Here is a 17,103-nt window from a genome sequence, read left to right as displayed (position 1 = left end):
AGTATGAATGTTTGTTAGAGTTGTGATGTAGCCCCTTTCATCAGTGGGTGAATGGGTGAAAGATGACATGTAGTGTTAAAGCACTTTGAGTGGTACCGTCCATTTACCATTTAATACTGAAGCAGTATAAGTTATGTTTTGTCAGATATTGCATTTCATTGGCATGTTAAATCTAAATTTTCAAAAAGAATAGAAGACATTATTTTGTCAAGTTTACACTGAAGGGTTTGTAATTCATGTAACATTGTTTTGCTTAAATTTAAAGTGTATAGGAGTAGAAAATAGAAATGTATCTCCACCTTACTCAGGAATGAATTTACTGTAAAGGTTATTTAAAATATTTTAAGTTCCATGTGTATATTTTGTTGAAGTTAAATACAAATAAGAATCCCTCACTAATAAGACATTTGAGCAGTTGATTAATAGACAGTTCTGGCCATGTCAAAGACTGCAGGTCAGGTTTTTTATCGATTCGAAGTTGATGGCGAGCCAACCCAGACGAGACTTCTAGATTTCTGGATGATTGATTCCTCTGATTTCAGAATCAGAATCAGCTTCATTGGCCATGTATGTGTGCGCATACATGGAATTTGACTCCAGTTACACATTGCTCTCATCGTACATACATAGAATATACAATAAACAAGAGAAATATAAAAACAAGGACATTAAAGACAACAAAGTAGAACAGAGAAACTAAGCAGAAACATTTCACATTTAAGTACTATGTACAATATAAATATTTGAAGATTTGAAGAGCTAAGAGCCAGAACTGCCAACCTCTCCTGCCACATCATAACCTGCACAAGGCCAGCACAACTCTTACACTCAGCACCACTTGCACGACCCCAGATTCCAGATTCCAGATTCCAGACTCTGGCTTTACTCGACTTTGAAAAGACACTTACCTTCTTCTTCAAACACATTCCCTGTGCCTGGCTGAGTTGTAACCTTCACTGGTTTAAGTGAATGGACTGAGTATTCATATTATTGTGTCTTGGTTTAAGGTGATTTTGTTATTGCTGATGCAGTGAATAGTGAATTATTGTAAGGTTGACGTAAGTTGTAAATAGATAATAGTGAACCTGGTATTGTTTCATTCCTGTTACTGTTGGATCCAAGTATTGAGAATTGAGATTCTGGATAATTGTAATCTTTACTACATCACGTGGCCTCTTGCTTAATTGTCTGGCTTTTAAAAGAACAGTAAATTAAAATATTTCAGCCCAGGGACAAATTCCCCAGTGGTATAGCTGAGGGCTGGAACTGACTGAAACAACAATGTGAAAACGGGTTAATCCCTCCAGGCTTATTGGCAGACCATCCAATGATGTGACAGAAAGCAGCTCCTGTTATTCCAGTTGACATTGACACATTCTGATGCCAATGGGCAAATTAAAGGAGATACGATTTGAATGTCTAAAGAGCCAAATCACCTTGGCAATGAATTTCTTCTCTCTGTAGTCAACGTTCTCCATCAGCTTGGCAGGAGGAAGGATCCACTCTCTCTTCTTCCTCCTCAGCGCCTTTGGCGTCTTCTCTCTTGCCTCAGCACTGAGCATCTGAAAGCAAACAGCAGATGTTCACTTGTTTTTAATGGAGACAGTAGCAGCACAGTGGGCAGTGCTGTACGGTATATGTTTTTGGACAGAAAGAGCTTTTTCATAGTTCTAAGAACCCCTTTTATTGTTGTTTAACATTCGTAGTTGTCAAAACGCAGTTTTGAGGGACATCTTAAGCTTCTATTTCAGAGTAGTGTCAGAATTGTTTTGGTAGATTTATTGTTGCAGTGTGTCGACTGTACAAAGCAGCCGGACACGTGCTCTGGCCTCCTCACTGTGGATCCTCTCGGAGATCCTGAAGGACCTGATAAAGGCCCAAATGGACTTCTAAAACATCCGGTGAGATATTGTAAATTTGGGAAATAGACGGATTGTTTTGGATGAGTATTTTGAGATTTATTTGTTTAATTGGGTTATAATGGGATTGTAGGGTGTAAGGTTTTAGAAATGTAATTTTGTCAAGTGTAAAAGAACAGTCAAGGCTTCTCAGTATGTGTTCTCTAGCCTACAGACTGTCTCCTGATCCTGCCAGCCCCAAGACATGGAAGGCAGTGAACTTCAACGGATTTGACTGGTTTTTGGGTTAGAGAGGCAAGCGTAGGGTGAAACAGACCGGATAGGAATACTTGAAATGATATCTGTATGCATGAATTGTTTGCCACTGTTTAGATAGATAGGGAACCTCTCCCTGGATCGAGTAGGGGAGGGGTCCCCGGGGATACTGGGGTTAGCTAACTCACAGTGAACTGTGGGTTAGGGGGGAATTGTAAGAAATTTGAGCAAAGAACTGTGTTCAGTAGATATAATTAAGTGTTTTGGAAATGCATAATTAAGATAAACATAAAGTGTTTTAGGATAAGCGGCTAGAAGTAGAATTTGAGACATGAAGCTTTTGCCAAAGTTGCAGAAGTTTAACATTAACACTGAAGGATTATTATAGAAGGGATTAAGCAATAACTGACAGTCTTTGAATGTGTTAGGAGCTCAGGGAAAGAGAGTCATGAAGACAGGCATTTACAGAAGTGCACAGGGAAGTTAGCTAATAGGAGTTGAGATAGACGGAAGGGGAGGAATTGCGAACGGATATGAGGGCGGGAGATAGAAAGAGTTTTTCTGCCTCTTTCTAGCGTGTGGTTGCCTGGGACGGCTGTGTCCTGGGACCAGAGGTAGTTTTTTCCAAAGTGGGTTAATATTGTAATATTTCTTAGGAGTAATTTACGCCATTGTGTAACTGTAATCGTACTTGCATCAGTGGGATTAAATTCCTTTTAATTGTAACCAGTTTTGGTCGATTTATTGGTGCAGTGTGTCGACTGTACAAAGCAGCCGGACACGTGCTCTGGCCTCCTCGCTGTGGAACAGACTCAAACTTCCACAGTAGGTACTCTCCCAGTTCAAGAGGGAGTAACTTAAAGTGTACGGTGGGTAGTCGAACACATGACAGACAAACAACAGACAACAGACATGGAAGAAAACATGACCAAATGGGCCGACAGCAAAGTTTAGAACAGGGGTCACTAACAGGCGGACCTCGGTCCGGATACGGACCCAGACGTTGTCCTATCAGGACCCGGACCTAGAACGGACCTATAACGGATAATTGAGAATTATGGCGGAGTGCTTCTATTACCCTGTGTAGCTTTTCTAGCCTTTCTAGCATTCGTTCAGCAGTCCAGGAAACACACAAACCAATTGCATGCGTTGTAGTAGCAGAGTAGCAGAGTAAGTATCACTCTTTGTAGGAGCCAAATTGAATGTGATGTTAAATATTCATCTGTATTTACATGTTTAACTGTAATCACATCTGTTTCTACTTTGAATGTTACAAGGATGTCGTTATAATTTGTTATAGTAAAAAATACACGTAAGTGACAGATAACTGGCCCTTTAAGGACACTGCGACAGTTACTGACGGTGGTGAGTAATATCTGGGGCAGCATGGAGCCGCACAGTTTTTCCGACCGTGTTTTGGATCGTGTTATGAAACGTGTTAAAGGGAACGATCTACGTGGATAACCTGTGGATACGTATAGTAGGTCGAAGTAATCAGCATACTTTTAGGAGAAAGGAAGTTGATTGACTGACTTGTACGAAGGAAATGGATCAATAAAACACGTATTGCTTTTCATCTACGAGCGGCGTCGGTGTGAGATATGTGCAAAAGACAAGAAACACGCGTCAACTAAAGGTTTACTTACTGCTAAAGATTTGGACGCTACATAAGTCGGAAAAACTTGCTCCTCACGGAAAGGAAAGGATTATCGATGACGAGGAAATTACGACGCGAGGTGCCAGGCTACAGTTTTGGAGGGACTCCGGTAAGCATGTGCTAATAAGCTAGCTTGCTTGGTGCTGGTGATCGTGGCGTGTTATGCTGGTAGCGTAACTCTAGGAGCTGTCAATCAAGTTCACGTGGATAAGGTGCATTAACAGTATTACTGTGAAGCAAAAGGAACCGATTGAAACGCTATTATGGAAGAAGAAGAGTTTGTCATAGGGAAAAGGCAAGTGATAATGACAGAGAAGGCTGTAGATGAAACAAGGAATAAGCTAATACAGCAAAGACGGAGTAAGCTAGCTCAGCTAACGAGCAAAACCAGGGAAATAGAGCGACTACGGGAGGAGGATCCTGATGTTAGCACTATAAAACGAAAACTGAGAGTTGATTATGAAGGGTTACTCAGAGACTTTGAAGAGAAGAACTATGCTCTGAAACAGTTCCTTACTGAGGAGGAATACATGAATGATCAGCTTTGTTGGTTTGAACCTAAAGCACATGAGGCCAACGTTTTCATTGCTAAAACTGAAAGATGGATAGAGTTGTTTGATGAACGTGCTGAGCAAGCAAAGCTATGTGATGATGAAATCAAGCCCTCGGATAGCATATCCACGATACTGTCTACCACGAGTAGAAAGAGTAAGAAACATAGATCAGAAAGTGGGAGTTCTGTGTCATCCACAGCATCATCTATTCGCCTTAAAGCAGAGGTGGAAAGAGCTACATTGCTGGCTAAGGTCGCCACATTAAAACGAAAACAAGAATTGGAAAGACAGGAAGTTGAATTAAAGGCTAAAAGAGAGGAGTTGGAGTTGAACATTGCTTTAGCAACTTCAGATGCTAAGCTTAAAGTGTTGGAAGATTTTGGCATGGGACGCATGTCGATAGTCCATTCAACGCCAGGAATAAACAATGTCAGAGAAAGCTTAGCATCAAGAGAAGGGCACGAGCATCGCAGCCATGTGGAAACTGGTCCAGTTCATCTTCCTAACCCACAGCAAAGCGATTATGGTCGTTCAGTGCAGCCACTGAAATCAGTGGCAATGTTGTGGAGACATTGTGCAGTGTTATGCAGCAGCAAGCCAACATCTCAGAGCTAATGATGAAGCAGCAAAAAGGATCAACTTTGCCGCCGTTGGACATTCCCACCTTTAAAGGAGACCTGCTCGATTACCATCTGTTCATAAGGGCCTTCGAGCATGGAGTAGAGCAGGGATTCCCAAAGTGGGGTGCGCGCACCCCTGGGGGTGCGCGAGCTGCCTCTAGGGGGTGCGCGAGAGGAAAAATGTAATGGCGGTGCAGTCCTGTCTCCTAAAAATTACGTTCCCCCAAAACTAAAATGCATTCTCAATTACGTTTTACCACGAACGTATTTTCTCCCTGATTACGTTTGTGTTTGACGTACAAATACGCTTCTCATCAACATATCTTTGCTGTACTCTAGTCTTTATTATTTTTCTGTGTTCTGCCTCGCCTCTACCCCGCCACCCACAAGTTATTGACCTGCGGCCTGTTCCGAGGGCTGAAGACCTGACGATCGGGTGCCTCACGGCGGGGACGGCAGGAGACCTCGCGTCCCAGCGCCAACGGTGAGCGCCGCCACTCGGAACCATAAAACCAAGTCCCGGATTTCACCCGGGGGACATTCTGGAGGTATTGTGACCGGGTGATGTGCCTCGTTGCTGGGGAGGTATGAGCCGAGAGTGGCGGGGTGTTATGGAGGTATATATTACAACTCGGTGTTGTTCCCGTGCGTGGATGAGCGCATTTCTGCCGGAGACAGGCGGCGTGTTGTGGTAGTATTCTGACCGCGTAATAGGGAGAAGGAGAGGCGGTGGTGGAGAGGGAAAAATGTTAAAGAGATGGTGGAATGTATGATTGGAGAGAGAGAAGCGAAAAAGTTGGACGTGATCCCGGTGTCCAACAACACTGTCGCGTGCATCGATGCTTTGTCCGAAGACATCCTGGCTACATTGTTCGGTCGCGTGAAGAAGAGTGAGTTTTACTCTCTGCAAGTAGACGAGCCTACAGATGTGACCAATCTGGCCAATCGTCCGTTACCTTCGTAACGTTACGTCCGTTACCTTTTCGAAGGCACGGTGCAGGAAGAGTTTTTGTGTTTTTTATCTTGTAAACAAACGCCACGCGCGCGCAAACTGTTCTCTCATTCGTCCGATTTTTATGCGGCTCTGTTGCTTTTTTTTTTTTAAGGTGTGTGTGTTGGGGTTGGGGGTGCGTGAACCCGGTCGGGATGTAGAAGGGGGTGCGTGGCCTAAAAAGTTTGGGAACCGCTGGAGTAGAGGACCGTACTGATAATGCCAGGGATAGCCTCTACTATATGGAGCAGTTTACTAGCGGTCAGCCCCGAGAGCTAATTAGAAGCTGCCTCCACATGGATCCTGAGAGAGGATACAACAAAGCCAAGCAGCTTCTCAAGGAACAGTTCGGAAATGAGCACAAACTTGCCGTGGCCTACATTGATAAAGCCTTAAATTGGGCTCCCATCAAACCTGAGGACGGTGAGTCTTTAAACGCCTACTCACTTTTCCTTACTGGATGTTGCAATGCCATGATGAACATTAGCTACCTGGAAGAAATGAACAATGCTGCCAACATGAAAGCCGTTGTCACAAAGCTACCTTACAAGTTGAGAGAAAGATGGAGGGGAATCGCATGTGACATTCAGGAACGGCAGGACAGGAAAGTCAACTTTAAAGACCTTGATGACTTTATCCGTAGACAAGCCAAAATCGCTACGCATCCAATATTTGGCGATATAACGGATAGCCAATCAGCTAAGTCAGCTACAAAGGTGCATGCAGAGGCAAAGACACATGATTGGAGAAGCAAGAAAACATTCACTACAAGCGCAATGCACATGGACCACAAGGTTAAAGACTTTGAACCAAGCATGCAAAGGGGTCCCACCGACATTGTGGCAACAAACTCATGCATGTTTTGTAAAGGACAACACAGCATAGACTCATGTAAAACGATGAGAGGGAAGCCACACAAAGAAAAAATTTAATATTTGCGTCGCAAAGGACTGTGTTTCAGCTGTTTAAGGCATGGACATATGAGCAGGAGCTGCAGTGAAAGGCTTTGCTGCCAGTTGTGTTCTTTAACACATCCCACACTCCTGCATATGAAAAGACGAGACGATGCAACTGATCAGGAAAGCAAAGCTACTGACAATACAGAGAGAAGTGGTGGTCTTCCAGTCACTAGTGCAATGGTATGTGCTGGAAATAAACTATGTGGAGTCACTGGGGCCGGCGAAGAAGAGTGCATACTCTCAATAGTTCCTGTCAGAGTCAAAACAACAAAAGGAAACAAAACAGTGGAATCATATGCTTTCCTTGATCCAGGAAGCACGGACTGCTTCTGCACAGAAAAGTTAATGAACCAACTTAAAGTCAGTGGAAGGAGAACAAGCATCTTACTGAAAACGATGGGCGATGAAAGACCTGTTGACACTTACGAGGTGTCCGGCATAGAAGTCAGTGATCTGTCTGAGGACAACTTCATTGAGCTCCCAAATGCCTTCAGTAGAAAAAACATTCCTGTAAACAAAGAGAACATTCCACGTCAAGAGGATTTGAAACGATGGTCTCACCTTAAAGATGTGAGCATTCCTGTAATCAATGCAGACGTCGGATTGCTCATCGGAGCTAATGCGCACAAGGCCATGGAGCCATGGCAGGTTGTGAACAGTGTCAACAACGGACCCTACGCCACAAGAACTAGGCTAGGATGGACTGTAAATGGACCATTAAGAGGAAGTAGTGCTCACCAGCAGGGAAAACAATGCAAGGTTTCATCAAACCGCATCTCAGTAACAAGACTTGATGACCTGTGGCAGCAGCAATTTAAGGTGGATTTCCCTGAGAGGGAAAAAGATGAACAGGTCGAGATGTCCAGAGATGATCATTGCTTCATGGACATGGTCACCAGATCAGCAAAGCTTCTGGATGGGCATTACAGCTTGTGTCTACCACTAAATAACCGGATGGTCAACATGCCAAACAACCGTAAAGTAGCTGAGCAAAGAGCACTTAACCTACGGAGGAAGTTCAACAGAAATCCAAGCTATCAACTAGAGTACACTGCCTTCATGACTGACCTCATGGAAAAAGGTTATGCTGAGCAACTATCAGACGATGAGCTAATGCTAATGCTAATGATGCAATGTGGATAAAGTCTGGTATATACCCCATCACGGTGTATACCATCCTGTGAAGTAGAAGTCAAGGGTGGTGTTCGACTGTGGTGCATCATACCAAGGCATGTCATTGAACGAACAACTTCTACAGGGACCAGACTTAACCAGCAGTCTTGTAGGTGTCATAATACGATTCAGACAAGAACCGGTGGCACTTATGGCAGATGGAGTCGATGTTCCACCAAGTCAAGGTGACAGAAGAGGATTCTGACCTTCTTAGGTTCCTGTGGTGGCCTGGGGGAGACCTCACGAAAGGTTTGGTGGAACACAAAATGGTGGTGCACATATTTGGTGCTACTTCTTCACCTAGCTGCACCAGTTTTGCCCTGAGGAAGTGTGCTGAGGATCATAGGGAAGAATTTGATCCAGAAGTGGCCGACACAGTGCTTCATAACTTTTATGTGGATGATTGTCTCAAGTCTGTGGCGACAGAAGAGAAGGCAGTTGTGCTGTGTCAGGATCTAAGAGCAATCTGTTCCAAGGGAGGTTTCCGTCTCACAAAATGGGTCAGCAACAGCCGTAAAGTCCTAAGCCAAATTCCAGGTGGTGAGTTGGCCAAAGAGGTGAAGAACTTGGATCTCGAACAAGACAAACTCCCAATTGAGAGAGCCCTAGGTGCACACTGGTGTGTTGAGTCAGATACCTTTCAGTTTAAGATTACTGTCAAAGACTATCCTTTTACCAGAAGAGGCCTCCTTTCAGTTGTTAGTTCAATCTATGACCCCTTAGGAGTTCTCGCACCAGTGGTGTTGCCAGCAAAGAAAATCCTTCAGGAACTGAGTCGGATGAAAATGAGCTGGGATGACGACTTACCACAAAAGGTTAAACAACAGTGGACAGATTGGTTGACAAAACTTCCCAATCTAAAGGACTTCAAAGTCAACCGGTGCATCAAGCCACCAGGATTTGGAAATCCTACTTACGCACAGTTGCACCACTTTGCGGATGCAAGTGAGGAAGCTTACGGCACGGCGAGCTACTTACTGTTGCGGAACGAGAGAAATCAAGTTCACTGCACATTCATGATGGGGAAGGCCAGAGTGGCGCCTTTAAAGCAACCTACCATTCCACGGATGGAGCTGACGGCAGCAATAGTTGCTGTGAAAATGGACACGCTGCTGAGAAAAGAGCTACAGTTGGAGCTATCCGATTCTGTATTTTGGACCGATAGCACTGCTGTGGTCGGATATCTTCAAAATGAAACCACTAGATTCCGTACGTTTGTGGCTAATCGGATCTTTGCTATCTTGAAAGGTTCAACCACAGATCAATGGAGATACGTGAGCACTGCCACGAATATAGCAGATTGTGCATCAAGAGGACAAAGCGTGGAAGCTTTCATGAAAAATGACACATGGATCTCTGGTCCAGCCTTCCTCAAAGGACCAACAGAAGAGTGGCCTAAAAACCCTGACGGCTGCAGGATTACGTCAAATGATCCCGAGATAAAGAAAGTAAAAGCAAACCTTGTGAACGTGGATGAGGACAGAAACACAATCAGCCAACTGCTGAACCATTTCTCCTCATGGACAAAGCTAAGATACACAGTGGCGTGGCTCCTGAAGTTCAAAACCTTACTGTTGACTTTCTCACAGAAGAGAAAACAGCTTTATGCAGCCTTCCGTCAATCCGACTTGGATAAGAGTCAACAGGTTCAACAAGTGAACACAGCCATGAAGAAATTCAAAGCAGGATTAAAAGGATCTTCCTGCTCAGTTGAGGATCTTGCAAGGTCTGAGCTGGAAATCGTCAGACTCTGTCAAATGGCAACATTTTCTGAGGAGATTTCATCTCTGAGCAAAGGGCAAAATGTAAAACAGAGCAGTCATTTGCTTAAGCTAAACCCCGTGCTTCAGGATGGAGTCTTGCGTGTTGGAGGAAGACTCAGTCGAGCTGCTTTGCCAGAAGAATGTAAGCAACCCACCATCTTGCCCAAAGACCACCATGTTACCAACATACTCCTGCGCAAGATTCACGAGGATATTGGGCACGCTGGAAGGAACCACATGCTTTCTAAAGTGTGCCAAAAGTATTGGATTCCCAGTGCCATCACAGCTATTAGGAAAATCATCTGAAAATGTGTCACCTGTCGCCGACTGCATGGGTCCACAGGACAGCAACAAATGGCAGACCTTCCTCAGGATAGAGTGTTTCCTGATGATCCACCCTTTTCCAGAGTTGGTGTTGACTATTTTGGACCATTCGAGGTACAACGAGGAAGAAGCTTGGTTAAGAGATATGGAGTAATCTTTACTTGCCTAGTCATCCGGGCAGTGCACCTTGAAGTTGCTTCTTCCTTGGATACCAATTCATGTATCAACGCTGTACGTCGATTCATTGCCAGGAGAGGACAAGTGATGGAGATCCGCTCAGATAACGGGACAAACTTCGTTGGGACGGAACGTGAGCTGAGAACAGCTATTGATGAAATTAATCACTCAAAGGTTCAAGGTTATCTTCATCAACGTGGAATCAAATGGACCTTTAACCCTCCGACAGGCTCTCACCATGGGGGAGTTTGGGAAAGGCTCATCAGATCAGTGAGAAAGGCTCTAAATTCTACAATTAAGGAACAAGTTCTGGATGAGGAAAGTCTTCAGACTGTACTTTGTGAAGTGGAGGCAATAATCAACAGCCGACCAATCACAAGAGCATCTAATGATGTGAACGATTTAGAAGCCTTGACACCAAATCATCTCTTACTGATGAAGGCTAAACCAGCATTACCACCTGGACTATTCGACCATGATGACCTCTACACTCGGCGGAGATGGAAACACGTCCAATATATGGCCGATATATTTTGGAAACGTTAGACCAGAGAATACTTGCCACAGCTCCAGGAACGGCAAAGATGGTCAAAGGCATCGAGAAACTTCACTCTGGGAGACATCGTTCTTTTAGTGGATGACTCTGCTCCAAGAAACTCTTGGGTCATGGGGAAGGTCATTAAGGCACTTCCAGACCACAAAGGACTTGTTCGTCAGGTCTGCATAAAGACGAAGACTAGTGTTTTACACAGGCCCATTACAAAGCTGTGTCTGCTTTTGGAAGACGAACAGTGCTAAAGACTGAGCAACAGTGAGGAGTCTATCTGCCTCCGGCTCTTATATCGTTATTTTGTGAGAATGTTCCTCTACAGTACATGGCTCTCTTATTTTAAGTTAGATAATTGTTTCAAATGTTAAATCTTGAGAACAATTAGGGGCCGGTGTGTAGGAGCCAAATTGAATGTGATGTTAAATATTCATTTGTATTTACATGTTTAACTGTAATCACATCTGTTTCTACTTTGAATGTTACAAGGATGTCGTTATAATTTGTTATAGTAAGAAATACACGTAAGTGACAGATAACTGGCCCTTTAAGGACACTGTGACAGTTACTGACGGTGGTGAGTAATATCTGGGGCAGTATGGAGCCGCACAGTTTTTCCGACCGTGTTTTGGATCGTGTTATGAAACGTGTTAAAGGGAACGATCTACGTGGATAACCTGTGGATACGTATAGTAGGTCGAAGTAATCAGCATACTTTTAGGAGAAAGGAAGTTGATTGACTGACTTGTACGAAGGAAATGGATCAATAAAACACGTATTGCTTTTCATCTACGAGCGGCGTCGGTGTGAGATATGTGCAAAAGACAAGAAACACGCGTCAACTAAAGGTTTACTTTCTGCTAAAGATTTGGACGCTACACTCTTCAATAAACCTTTTTAATCAATGTGTTAGAATGCTTGAATGATGTTGTAACTCACAACATGTCCACCCTGTTACGCTAATTCATAGTGGAAACCAATCATTTTTGGTAATTTTGAAAATAAGGTTAATAAATGTACTAAAAATCTTCCTCTGTTGTCACTAAATGCTAGCTTGTTTTTCATCTCATGAGTAGTAATGGCTAACTTTAGCACAAAATGTCCCCCCTGTTACCGTCCCCCCTGTTACTGTTTTGCACAGTAACAGGCTGGTAACAGGGTGGACATTACATTGTGCCTTAAAATAGAGAACAATCTTTTTTCAAATTAAAGCTTGTTTGTAAATACTGTTCAAAATATATTTTAAGGCTAAAGTAAGGGACATTTTACTCTTAGAAAATGTAATAATTACAATACCTGTGTATTTAAAACACATATTAATAGAGATCTGAATGTTTGGTAACAGGGTGGACATTTGGTCTTGCTCACATGTAAAGAATTGTTCAAAGATTATTAGACCACTATATCCTGAGCTTGACCAATACATTTTTGTTATAGTTTTACATGCCGTCTTTCAGATGAAATATGAAAATCATGGACAATTTAAAACATTTTGATGGAAGTAAACCTGGCTGAAATGGCACCGAATAGTAGGAATGACCCGCATACTATATAAAACCAACAAACTGATATAGATTCATCAGATGCTTCAGAAACATCAGAAAATATCTGCCATTCAGTACAGCTCAGCTCTACATGCACGCCATGATATTCTCACACCTATCATACTGCATCACTACCTGGTCACAAGCCTCACAATCAACCATACAACCCATCATATCACTGTATAACCAGACATTAACAATGATGGACAAAAACCAATGAGGTGGCACCATTGTCAGATCTTAGAGAAACACAATATGTTCAGCTTTGAAAGCTTTATAAGCTATTCCAACTTAAAGCTTGTTTTTAAATACCTACATGGTCATGCTCCTTCCCTGCTTAATGAATTTGTTACACGACAGCAGCTCACCAGCAGAGTGAACACACGGGCCTCAGCAAACGGGAACTGTCGCATTGCATTGCGCAAAACCTCATTTGGACAATCAGTCTTCTCTGTTAAAGGAGCAAAACTATGGAACTGTCTACCAACTGAGTTGAAAATGCAACAACATTTTAATGTTTTTAATAGAGGTATTAAATCATGGCTAAAAGAGAAACAACATTGTTCTCACACCTAACACTCCTGTAAACACACTTGCACTTTATGTATGTATCTGTATGTATTTGTGTATGTATCTGTGTATGTATTTGTGGATATATTTTTTCTTTTATTTTCTATTTTAAATTCTTCATTTTCTATTTTAACTTCTTTAAAGCCTCCTGTGGACAGGTGTTGTAAATTAGCATTTCGCTACAAACACTTAACATAGTGCATCTGGGCTTTGTGCATAAATGTATGTTACAATTCTAATGCTACTGTGATGTCCATATCAAATAAAATAAACATAACATAACATAACATCATTGATGTATACGCAATGATATGTTAATAAGGTCAACTTGTGCTGATTATATATCATGAATATACATTAAATACAATATTAGTCAAAAATGGCTGAGGGAACTGATCATGAGTGTATATATTCTAAAATCTTGCTGAAGAGTGCGTGTAGAGAGAGAAAGAGGCGAGTCGAAGGTGTGGTCTAGCTCCTGAGTATTAACAGGGAGCACTGAGTGTGAATAATGTATGGCATGCAGCACCTGGTCACACTCTTCCTCTCCCAGCATGGGGAACTGTTAAAGAGCTTGAGCCTGGACCTGGGCTGTGTGGTGATGGTGTGAAGTGTGAGGCAGCAGGTCTGCCGATATCATCACAATGTTGTTGGAGCTGCTGGTGCTGTCCTGTTTAATACTAGAGAGCATGTAGTTGGACAGCAGTGAGTCGGTGCAATAAGTGGATAATGGTTTCATTAGCCACTGAATGGGCATAGCTAGCAGCGTGACACCACACATAAACCTCTTGACCTTAAGAAACTCTTAACAGAACAAACTCACATTTAAATGAACTAACAAAAGCCATTCGGGTATCCAACTATACGACACAGATGCAGACAATTAAGAGGGGCTGATATTTTGACCCTCGGTGGAAGGACCCTCCTGACTGCAGGCTACTGCAAGAGAAGACAGGTTAGTACTGTGCAGGCAGAGAGGGAGGGTATATCGAGATGTGTTAGTGTTGGAGTACTCGAGAGTGGTCTTGGTCTCGGTCTCAGCATTTTTACTTGGTCTTGTCTCAATTTCAGACAAGGACTCTGAATTATCCTTTCAAGACCACAACTACAGGGGCATCACTAAACTGCCTCTGCATTGTCTGATTCATTTGTTAACACCAAACTGTGGTTGCTGATAGAGAACAAAGGTAATTTCCAACACAGACAATTCACCTGTGCAATGCCTTTGGATTATTTCATCAAGACATTTCTCATTATGGACACACGCACATACAGTACAAATGCCATTAAGGAGGGGAAGGAAGAGGAATCTGTAGCTGTTTTTATGGAGATGGAATTGTTGTTAAAGCGTTCTCAGAATCAGTTTAGAATGTTTGTTGAAACATTCCTGAAGGGTGAAATATAATATAATATTTTGGAGGGTGGGTGAGCTACTGTCTTTAGTTTTAATAGGCGGATTTGTTTTTTACAGCATACAGTCGGACAATCACAGGTGATTGACGAGTTACGACCCCTCCCCACCCTCTGGCAGGAGGCTGACTCACAAAAACAGTTTCTTCCCATCTGAAATTGGCCCCATCAATTGACCCCCCCCCCCCCCCTTTTGCTGCAGATGGATTTGAATAAAAGTTTGATGAACTGTATGGAACAAAAATAAAAAACTGAAGAAAAACAAACTGTCGTGGAAACGCTTTCCAGACATGATAACTTACTGTCAGATTCATCAAGACTTTTTGCAATCATAATTCTATTACATATAGTTCAACGTACATTAGTGAACCTGATCCTTTACAGATATGTCAGGCTGGATGCCATTTTGTGCCACAGCAAAGATGGCAGTCATTAGAGATATTCTACAATAACCTGGCCAGGAGGGCGTACTGTTCTACACAGCATGATGGACCCAACACCATGAACACAATATGAGTACATTCTGTAAAACCCATTTCATTTCTAAAGGTTTTATCCTTAAATCTCTTATCAAATCTTACTTTACTGCATGAATCAAATTGAATGGGCTTGAATATACATATTATCTTAACACTAATAGATGGTATACTCTGTTCTGTAAGTTAAAAACTTCAATGAGGTCACATCCCAAGATGTAAACACTGTCTACATGAGCCAGACAGACAGATAGACGCTCCTCAGCTTTTACTTCATCGAACTCATTCCACCACAGTATTGTTTAAGCGTGTCTCCAAATAGCAGCTCCAGTTTAGCGCGGCTTGACGCGATATCAACGAAGCTGACATGAAGTGAGCTAGCAGCTTTTCATTGATCTCTAACTGTGGCACACTGTAGTTACAGCGGAAACAACAACAAGCACCAACTGGTTCTGTTCATCAACGCATTATTTAGTGATGCAGTGTTTCATTTATATAGTGGTATTCATGTGCAGGACTGACAATACATTTCTAAACTAGAGTATTCATGAATCATTCCAACAGAAACGTGACTTATCACCACAAGTAATTGCATCTAACAAAGTGCAAATTAGTCCACTTGAAGTAGAAATGACTCTTCTGTAATGACAGGATCCACCATGGCCTTCAGCATGTCCTGGTGAGTCAAAGTGAAATTTAGGAGTAGCTTCAGAGTGAACACTCACCAAGGCCATCACTAACAAAAGCAGCAGGCCCACTTCTGTGAAGGAGAGACAAGCCATGAGTTCAGTGAATCCGCAGCGTACGGCAGCCTGTCCTTTCTGTGTGGAAAACCCCACTGCAGACGGGAGGTCAAAACAGTCCTTAAACACACCTGTCAGCTTCATCCCCCTCCCTCCTCACCTACAACCAGTCTTACATATGTCAACCCCTCCTCCTCCCTCCCCTAGCATCATGCATGCTTTCACAACCTCAACTGTCACAGGTGTGCATGTTTTTCAAAGGTGTGTCGGATTACTGCCTTATGGTTTTTATAGGGTACAGTAAAGCCTCAGGCAGTTGATGAAGCTGACAAGGATAGACAAGTTGTGCACACTGTAAAAACGATCAGGACAAAACCTTCCACTTTCTTCAGAAAATATGTCTTTTATTATTTTGCAAAAAACAGTAAAGTTATGGCTCAGGTTCAGGAAGGTGTAAGGAAGTCCGCTAAAGGTGGTTGTTATTTATTTATGGTGGAAGTTGTTGCGTTACGTTGTTGCGTTACATTGTTGCATTGCGGTGTTGCGTTACACGTTATGTTATGCTGTCACATCACGCTGTTACGATGCGCTGTTACGTTGCGCTGTTACGATGCGCTGTAACGTTGCGCTGTTACGATGCGCTGTTACAATGCGCTGTTACGTTTGTCTGTTACGTTGCGCTGTTATGATGCGCTGGTAATTGTAATTGTAATGTTCCGGACCTTTGCACAATGAGATTTTCTCAATCTGGACCTTTTGGAAATGTACTTGAATACCCCTGCTTTTGATTGATTTTATTTGTGATTATCTTTCCTTCATTAATTAATGGTCATTTACAGTACGTCAGCTTTGTTGTTGCTGTTGTTTTGGTTTTACAATAGAAAATTCATTCAGATATTAAATATCCAAAATACTGAGAAAGGTGTCTGGCATTTGATCTTTTTGCCAAAATAAATTATGATAATTAAGAGAATAATCTAAGACAACGTTCACCTCCACAAAAAACTGTGAAAGAGGATTTTAGATATAAAGATGTTGCTTTAAGCATAATAGTTGATGTGTACTGTCATCAGTGTAGGACTTCAGACTGCCTCAGATTCTTCTGTCTGTCTGCCTTCAACTGTGTCACCACTGAAAACCAATTCAACTTCTTCTTTTTATGGATTTGACCCAGCACAGGACTGCTTCTACTTAAAAACAGCTCTTTCAGACACTTTGACAAAGAAGTCGTCTTTTATATTCTGTAAGTATTTCCTGTTCGCAGCTTTCCCGCCTTAATCTGTTCGACACGTACATACTTACCTGCTCACTGTCTGTACTGTTCAGACTGAGATGCACGTACAGAGTGCATGTTTTCAGACAGAAAACTTAATTTAATCATGAACAGTAAAATCGTGTGCATTCCCCTTTAACAGATAGTTACGTAATGTTTAAAATCCAACATTGCTACTTGAACAAATATGTTTTGTTGTTGTCTTGCC

The 17,103-nt window shown here is 42.5% G+C and overlaps 1 protein-coding gene across 1 annotated transcript in view; it reads right to left on the bottom strand.

Moving 5' to 3' along the window:
• The window catches only part of LOC306776003 (desmoglein-2.1-like), a gene marked incomplete at both ends in the record, with an annotated part of 32,690 nt that extends 17,029 nt beyond the window's left edge, over positions 1–15,661 (bottom strand). The window contains 2 exons of the mRNA XM_079266596.1: positions 1,437–1,562; positions 15,605–15,661. Of these exons, the coding sequence (XP_079122722.1) occupies positions 1,437–1,562; positions 15,605–15,661 (183 nt within the window). The remainder of the gene's footprint in view (positions 1–1,436; positions 1,563–15,604) is intronic.
• Between the last annotated feature and the right edge of the window lie 1,442 nt (positions 15,662–17,103).

This window comes from Melanostigma gelatinosum, assembly GCF_949748355.1.
Source record: "Melanostigma gelatinosum genome assembly, chromosome: 4".
NCBI lineage: Eukaryota > Metazoa > Chordata > Actinopteri > Perciformes > Zoarcidae > Melanostigma > Melanostigma gelatinosum.
This window is presented reverse-complemented; position numbering and strand designations above follow the sequence as displayed.